At 33.1% G+C, this 9807-nt stretch overlaps 1 protein-coding gene across 1 annotated transcript; it reads left to right on the top strand.

Moving 5' to 3' along the window:
• Positions 1–2726: 2726 nt before the first annotated feature.
• LOC119602985 lies at positions 2727–8382 on the top strand. The gene is made up of 3 exons (XM_037954827.1): positions 2727–4142; positions 4185–8237; positions 8308–8382. The coding sequence occupies exons 1-3, from the start codon at positions 2727–2729 to the stop codon at positions 8380–8382; spliced, it is 5544 nt and encodes a 1847-aa protein (XP_037810755.1).
• The last annotated feature ends 1425 nt before the right edge of the window (positions 8383–9807 follow it).

Genomic DNA, 9807 nt, shown 5'->3' with positions numbered 1-9807 from the left:
TTCAATAAATCTTGGAATTGTAATAGATTTAAGCTATTTAAATCTTGGGATTTTCCTATTTAAGACATGAGAAAACTTATTTCTACAAGCTGGTGGAGGGTATTTAAGATTCGGCTCAGCCGAATATAGCACTCTAACTTGTTTATATATTAGTTTACAAAATACTCAATCCTGTAGTATATAAATATAAGCACTAGTCCATAGACCATTTATTACTCAAACACAATCTTCATGTAGAAGCTGAAAATTAATTGACTTGGACTTTTTTAGGGAACAATATAGACCATATACATATGTATATGTATAATATATGTACATTTTATCTTACCTATATGTATAAATATTATATTACTTAATTGTAATACTATAACTTTTGAAGTATATTTATTGGAATCACTTTAACTGTACGAAAAGCATCAAATTATAAAATTTATGAAACAAAATATTAACGCTCAATTAATGTGAACATATACCCTTGAGTTATTATGAAATTTAATTGGTTTTAATTTAAAATAATAAGTACTGATATAAATTTAATGATATGGAAAATCATTGATGCTAAATATTTATTGAAATAAATCATAAATTTGTAATAAAGTAAAGGCAACTGTAAATAAAAGGTTATTAAATTTTGATATATTAAATATGTTATTTATAAAAAACAGTGGTAGAGAGAGAAATTAGTCCACATGAAACTGACTTCAGCAACTTTTCAAAAATTTAGTAATAATTTTTTTCAAAATATCTGCTTTAAAATTTGCTTCATGTTGTTGTTAAAATATTTACCTTTAAAACTACATAATGTTAATTGTAGGGGTACACAGTTAAACTGACAAAGACTATTATTATTTACAGATACTTATTTTCATATTTAATAACAAATTAATAACAGCACAAGTACTGAAAATAATGTTTAAATAAATATATTTTATTTTTATTTACAAATACTCCAAAGTTATAATTGTACACTATTTTATGTTATACAAATAAATTTAAAGTAATATAAAATATTTGTTAAATTACCGCCAGTAAAACAAATATTTTCCACTTTGTTTAACACCCCTTTAGAAATTATAGATGACATACATTCACTTATTTGCCTTTGTATATTATTTTTTAATATCCCCTAAAATTATGCAACTATTTTCTACAAGTTTTCTCTCCTTCATAAACTACATATATACAGAATATATACTTTTAAGTTTTCCTTTAAAACTTGTCAACTAAATTAAATTATTTTCATAACCCAGTTTATCACTTCCATTTTAAAGGATGTTTACTTTATACTAGCTCTTACCACAATTGTGTACAAAATATTTTGTGGCAGGATGAATGCAGACATGTACAGATATACAGAGACTCATATTTACTTAAATAAATAAATTTGTGTGAGAGTGTTAAACATAAGTTCAAAGGAAATATTAATTTAATTCTTAAAGAATTAAATAGAAAATGAAACAATATTTTCAATACAAATTGCTGACTACGACTATATCTCGATTTTGAGTCAGATTTTATTAACCCTGCCAAAACTGCATAGTGACTTGTACTCAACAGCTTATCTTTCAATAACAATAAGGAGTCAATAGCAGCAAGGAGTCAATAGCAACAAGGAGTCTAATAATGACTTTCTTTCAATCTGTTATATTAGTACTTATTTTTAGTATTTTTTGTGTGATCGTGAGTAAACAATTGGTCTTTTCTCCCAAAAAAGTCGTTACCTAAAGCAATAACTAAACAACAATTGACTAACAAACAGGAAGCTCTGGTTCGTATTCTCGCTGGATGTTATCCAAATAATTACACAAATTTGTCAAATATAAACTAAATTTTTAGTTTCTTTTCGGATCTAAAACAATCTGCAATATAACAACATTAAAATATTTTATTCAGTAATCTCCTAGTCGTTGAACCCGTATTCTACCGTAACTATTAGCCCCTATATATTACAAATAATATGGGTAGAATATAAAAATATATAAAATAAAATCACTCACTTACATTTAGTTTTGCATACATATTTATGCGTCAAACTCTCAAAATTTACAACTGACTGGTTGTTGTAATAACAACAACAATAGCAACAAAAGCCGTACTAGTGCTAATAAAACGGAGGCGCTAAAGGCAAGAAAAACAACAACGAAACAAGTTAGAGTGCTATATTCGGCAGTGCCGAATCTTAGATACCCTCCACCACATTTCACATACCTACATACAATAGAAAAATACACACTATTTTATTATTTTGGTCCCTTTTGAGAGGTAATTACCTACTTAAGGTACATATATAGAACCATACCTAAGGTATATTAAAAGTAATAAAAACTATTGCAAATTTAAATAAGACCTACCTGTTAAACGTTAAATGACCTTCGGGCTGTAGCGTCAAATTCAGGTAATTTGTCTATTTAGATTTAGGTAAGATATAATTAGTTTTACCTGTAAAATGTAACTTCTACATTTTCATTGCATTTGTATTTAAGAAAATGCGAAATTATATAACGGATTAGTCGAAAATATAATTTCGAGATAACAACAAGTGATAAATTACTTAAAAGAATTTTGAGCAAACTTTAAATATATACAAAAACAAATAACCCATTTACAATATAAATTGGTAAGTACATATTTATTTCATCGTTTCAAATCATTTATAATCCGCTGTAATATTAAAACTGATTTTTAATTTATATTTAATTATCTCTTTTAGCATTATATTAATAAATATGCCGAAACTACGAAAACAGTCTTCTGAACAACGTAGACAACGTGCACGCGAGGCTGTTAGCAACTATTATGAAAGGAATAGAGAAAGCCACAATCTGAGAACATCTCAAAGGAGAGCTATATTGCGACAAAACGAGGAATATCGTCAAAATGAACGACAAAGGGACCGCATTTTAAGATCATTAAGAAGGTCAGGATCATCCTATAGGAATAGTGGACGGGAACGAGATTCTCAAGAGCATTCTTCCCGACGCATGGATCGAACTTATCATGTATTGGAGCAGCAGAGAAATACTTTAGAGCATTCTATTCACCGGGAAAATGAACAATATCGTGAAATGGAGCGGGTGCGTGATGCAGTTGCACATTCTTCTCGTCGCATGGATCCGACTTATCATATAGTAGAGCAACAGAGAAATACATTGGAACATGCTATGCACCGGGAAAATGAACAGTATCGTGAAATGGAACGTGTACGGGATGCGATTGCACATTCTTCTCGTCGAATGGATCCCACTTATCATACCATAGAGCAACAGAGAAATACATTGGAACATGCTATACACCGGGAAAATGAAGAGTATCGTGAAGTAGAACGTGTACGGGATGCGATTGCACATTCTTCTCGTCGAATGGATCCCACTTATCATACCATAGAGCAACAGAGAAATACATTGGAACATGCTATACACCGGGAAAATGAAGAGTATCGTGAAGTAGAACGTGTACGGGATGCGATTGCACATTCTTCTCGTCGAATGGATCCCACTTTTCATACCATAGAGCAACAGAGAAATACATTGGAACATGCTATACACCGGGAAAATGAAGAGTATCGTGAAGTGGAACGTGTACGGGATGCGATTGCACATTCTTCTCGTCGCATGGATGCAACGTATCGAACCACGGAGCAGCAGAGGAATACAATGGAACATTCTATTCATAGGGAAAATCAAGAGTTTCGAGAAATGGAACGTACACGAGATGCAATTGCACATTCACAACATCGAAAAATACCAGCTTTTCGCCAAAAGGAACGGGAAAGGGACGCCATCGCACATACTTCCAGAAGATCTAATCCCATTTTACGCGCTGCAGAACAGAGACGTAATACTATTACTAGGCGAGAATCAAGGATGTTATCGCAAATTAGTATGGAAGTCTCTAATCAAATGCGAAATGTTCGAGTAAGATTACACCGTATGAATCCTGTAAATCGAACAATTCAGAATGAAAGGCAGGCGCGGAGAAATAGGGAAAGTAGACAACGTCTTTCACCAGAATCAAGAATGGAAATATTATCAGCAGATGTTCATCGTCATACGAGCAGAATGCTAGCAGAATTTAACAATAACGTGAAAAAAGGGCCGACAGAGGTGTGCGTTTGCTGTGGAGGATTGTGGTTCCAGAATCAGGTAAGTTCCCTTAACATTTTAAATTATATTAACCTACGACAGGTATTTTTCTTGTCGGAAATATTTCCGTCTGAAAACAATAACTATAAATTTTGCAACACATGCGTCAAAATAGTGAAGGGGGGAAAAGTTCCCACTATATGCTTAAGCAACGGTTTGCAATTTCCAGAAATTCCCGATCAATTAAAAAACTTAACCGCTTTGGAAGAAAGGTTTGTGGCACCCAGAATCCCATTTATGAGAATCGTTTCATTGGGATATAATCGTCAGTGTGCTGTCAGAGGCGCAGTTGTTAATGTCCCTATTCAAGTCGACAGTATAGTAAATGTCCTTCCGAGAACATTTGATCAAACGGAAGTTATACAGGTTCACCTAAAACGTCGATTGCAGTATAATCATAGCTTTATGACGGAAACAATTCGTCCCGCCAAAGTTTTTGAAGCAATTCGCTATTTAGTAAATACAGAATTGTATCAAAAACACAAAATTTCCATAGCTGAAGAATGGTTACAAAATGTGGGATTATCTGAAGAAGTTCAATTTTTAGCAAATATAGAAGATCGGGAACTAGTGCAAAATTTAACAGGTGCAAATAATGAAATAGATGTAGTTGAAGAATGTAATCCTCAAGAAACACTGCTGGATAATATTCCCATGGAAAATATTCCATTAAGCAGAATTTCTATTGCTCCAGGTGAAGGAAAGCGACCACTAGATATGCTCATGGATGAAGATGCCGAAGAGTTATCATTTCCAACTATATATTGTGGTATTAAAAGAGTGTGTGAAGCTTCAGTGGCCAAAGTTATAAGGTCTGAAATTCGTCGCTATGACAGGAGATGCGCTCGAGTTGATAAGGTACTATATTCTTACAAAAAACTAGAATTATATAAAATTAAGAATAGTATCTCAACATGTTTACGCAAAAAGGTTGGATCCAATCGTCACACAGCCAGGGATATGTTGGACGATAACTACATACATAACCTGGTACAACACGACGAAGGATACCATATACTTAAAGGTATTAGGTCTTCTCCAGCTCATTGGGAAGGAGAGAAAAGGAAAGTAATGGCAATGATTCGACAATTTGGACTTCCAACCTTTTTTATAACACTTTCCGCAGCAGAATCTCATTGGCCTGAGTTATTAGTAATTTTGGCAAAAGTAGTCGAAGGCAAAGACATTACCGAAGAAGAGGCTATGCTTTATACCACTCAACAAAAATACAACCTTATCCGCACAGATCCCATAACATGTTCTCGTTATTTTGATCAAAGAATTCGCCATCTTTTTAAACACTTCAAAGCTAACGGTGGAGTTTTTGGGGACCATAAAGTTATTAAATTTTATTGGAGGATTGAGTTTCAGCAAAGAGGATCACCACACGTTCATGGGATATATTGGCTTCAAAACGCACCATCGGTTAATTTGGCAGATGAAAATACTTTTCCATCCGTTGTAAGCTTTATTGATAAATATATTTCAACAGATTCGAATATACCTGAAGTTTCACCTTACATTCAATTCCAGGAGCATCACCATAGCAGAAGTTGTCAAAGAGAGATAAGAGGTCAATCAGTTTGCAGATTTAATATACCATATCCACCTATGTCTGAAACGAAGATACTTTTACCACTTCCTGAAAACATAGATGAAATGGAATTGAAAACACATAAAGACAATTTTAATAAAATTAAAATTCTTCTTAATGCCAAATTATCAGAGGCGGAGGTAAATGATCTACAAACATTTGAACAATTTTTAAATGACAACAGAATAAATTTAAATGTTGAAGATTATATTTTAGCTATCAGATCATCACTAAAAAAACCCCAAATATTTCTAAAGAGATCTTTCAAAGATCGCTCAATTAATGCCTTCAATCCTAATATTTTAGCAATGCAAAGAGCTAATATAGATATACAATTTATATTGGATGCCTATGCGTGTGTATCTTATATTGTTAATTACATTAATAAGTCGCACAGAGGAGTTTCGAGATTATTAAATGAGGCAATGGATGAAATAAGGTCTGGGAATTTTACGGTTAAGCAGCGACTTCAACATATTGGCAACAAATTTATTTCTGCTTCAGAAGTTTCCGGCCAAGAAGCATCGTACAATATTTTGGGAATGCATCTTTCACAATGTAGTAGTTCCGAAGTGTATATTAATACATTACATCCGGACAAACGTGTTAGAATATTAAAGTCTAGGAGAGAATTGGAAAATATTCCTGGAGAATCCACAGACGTTTTTCAAAAAAATCTCTTTGACCATTATATTGCACGTCCCAACGAAATGGAAGATTATTGTCTTGCTCATTTCGCGGCTTATTATAAGTTTTCAAAATCAAGGCCATCAAGAAATCGACGCCATCAAGAAGAAGAAGAAGATGACTACAATGAAAATAATGATTTCAATGATGATAATACTGATGGAAATGAAAATTACATTAAGCTTAGAGATGGGTCTGGTTATATCTATAAAAAAGAAAGCCCCGCAATAATACGATTTCCCTCATTTAATGCTGATCAAAGCAGGGAAAATTATTTTCGTGCATTGGTAATGTTATATATGCCTTGGAGAAATGAAAAGGAGGATATTTTGGATAAAGATAACGAAGAAACTTGCAGAGTTCTTAAGGATGTTATCGAAAGAAATCGCTCAGTTTTTGAAAAATATAAAGAAGGAGAGCTCGAAGAAATTCTTCAACAAATTCATAATGAAAACATAGTAGATGATGATAACCTGGAAGAGAATAGAGCTGTAACCCAACTGCTAGATGACGAATTTAGAGCCCTAGCTGTTCCTGAATTAGATGCAAATATAAATGTTATTGACATTAATGATGATTATATTAACGCTGATGAGAGCAATGATATCGTTCGACTAATAAGACTCCAACCTTTAATAAGTACTGATAGTCTATTGTCTTCTGTAAGGACATTAAACACAAAGCAACGTAAATATCTACATCATGTATTACTAAATGTTGTACAGAACGTAAAGTTTTGTGAGTATGTCGGAGGTGGAGCTGGTGTTGGAAAGAGTAGATTGATAAAAACTATTTACCAATCAATTTCTAATAGATTTAACTCTATTCCCGGCTCTAATCCTGATTTACCCAAAGTAATACTAAGTGCTCCTACTGGGAAAGCTGCTTTTGGAATTGGTGGAACGACTCTTCATTCGTTATTTTCGTTGCCAGTTAACCAGTACTCAGGAGAAATCCGTCCACTTAGTAATGATAAAGTTAATTCGCTCTCATCATTACTTTTGGATTTGAAATTATTGATTATTGATGAAATTTCAATGGTTGGAGCAAGAATGTTGGGATATATTGATGCTCGACTAAAGCAAATTTTCAAAAGTACATTGCGATTTGGTGGAATTTCCATTTTAGTTTTTGGAGATTTAAAACAACTACCACCTGTTGGGGACAAATGGATATTCAGCTCGAACTCATCAAATCCTTATGGAGTTATTGTTGGAGATCTACTTTGGAACCAATTTAAATTTTATGAACTCACTGAAATTATGAGGCAAAGGGAAGATCGAAAATTTGCCGAAGCTTTGAATTCAATGTCAAGGGGTGAAATGAGTGACGAAGAAGTGCGCCTAATAAAATCAAGAATTGTAGATTCTAATTTTGTATTTCCCAGTGAAGCTATTCACTTATTTTGGTCAAATTTGGAGGCTGATCAATTCAACGAATTAAAATTAGGCCAAATTTTAAAAGAGGAATATGAATCAAGAGCTTTTGATTTAATTAAAACGGAATCTTTGTCGTCGGAGGAAAAAGCTCGTATTAGAAACGTGGTTATTAAAATGAAAACATCGGAAACACAAGGATTGTGTACAGAGCTAAAATTAAAATGTTCCGCTAAATACATGATGACCATTAATATTAATACAAGCGATGGTCTTGTTAACGGAGCTACCGGCATTTTAATGGAAATAGAGTTCCATAAAGAAACACACAAACCTATTACACTTTGGATGCTATTCCCCGATGAAAATGTAGGTATGGAAGCAAGAAGGACAAAACCACATCCAACTGAATCACTTTGGACACCTATTGAAAAATGTGTTCGTAGTTTCCAATTCAGGCGCAATGAACAAATTTCAATTGAGCGAAAGCAATTTCCATTGGTTTTAGCGGAAGGAATTACTATCCATAAAAGCCAAGGTGCAACATATTCAAAAGTGGTTGTTCATACTCGTAACCGAATGAGCAGGGCTGCATTATATGTAGCGTGTAGTAGAGCTACCAGTATTTCTGGATTGTATATTGTAGGGAATTTTATTCCTCCAAAACCATTTGAAACGACAGATCCAGTAAAAATTGAGTTAGAGCGACTACAATTAGAACGAGCACTTACTCTTCAGCATAACTTTGTAAATGATGATGAATATAATCTAAAATTATTTTATCAAAATATTCAAAGCTTTAATGCACACCATAAGGATATATCTTCTGATCCCACAATAATGGAAGCAGATATTTTATGTTTAGTAGAAACTTGGACATTTCCGGAAGAAATTCAATCATTGGAAGGATATTCATTGCTAAGCAAATTAGACTGTTTTAATGCTGAACATGAAGAGAGGTCCCGAAATAAGAAAGGGATATCAGTTTATGTAAAAACTGATAAAATATCTAACGTAAACTTATTATTTAAAGAGGATCATGTTCTTGGATACTCATTTCAATACATAGCCTTCCGGTATCACAACAATTACATAATTAATTTATATAGGAGCCCCTCGTTTGCTGAAGGCCTCTTTAGATTATTCTTGAAGCGAGCTATCGATCAATTGCAGACACATATTACAACAGAAATTGACAAAATCCTTATTGTAGGAGATTTTAATAAGTGTCGCAAAACGGATCCAAATAGTATTACTGAGAGAACATTGACACAAAGAGGACTCGTATCGCACCTAAAACCGACAACTGCAACCACAAAACATGGAACACAGATTGATTGGGTTTTTTCAAATATACCATTGAACCATGTAAATGTAAAAATGTATCCAACAATTTATAGTCATCATGACGGTATATTAATTGCCATATAGTGGTATATATTCCAAAAATTAATTTAATATTAAAATAACAATATGAGTAGTTATGCTCATTATAATTGGACTTAGTTTATAATAATATAAATACTAACTTTTTCCTCATCAGACTTTGAATATGTGAAATATCATATTTACCCTCCCATAGAATAAGCCGTGACGTGGCGGGAGGGCTTTAGTACTTCTTAGTTTTTATTTTTAATTAAAATTTTGAAGGAAACTAATTATTCCGCGAAATACATCGTAATGAGTTATGTGGTTTTAAGTGATTTTCGGGAGGGGACCTTGTATGGGACCCACGACCAGTTATGGACCGATCGGAAAAAAAATTTTCAGTAATATTTCTCAGTCATACAACAGTACTTGTACCAAATTTTATATAGATATCTTACTTTAGAAATGAGTTATGCGCGTTTAAGTGATTTTCGGGAGGGGACCTTGTATGGGAGCTATGACCAATTATGGACCGATCCAAGAAAACTTTCATAGTAATATTTCTGTATATAAGAGCAATACTTGTACCAAATTTTATATGGATGTGTTCATTTACTAATGAGTTATGTGGTTTTAAGTG

This window comes from Lucilia sericata, unplaced genomic scaffold, assembly GCF_015586225.1.
Source record: "Lucilia sericata isolate MDLA Ls3-8-SP2 unplaced genomic scaffold, ASM1558622v1 Contig000267F_arrow, whole genome shotgun sequence".
In the NCBI taxonomy this organism is placed as follows: domain Eukaryota; kingdom Metazoa; phylum Arthropoda; class Insecta; order Diptera; family Calliphoridae; genus Lucilia; species Lucilia sericata.
This window is presented reverse-complemented; position numbering and strand designations above follow the sequence as displayed.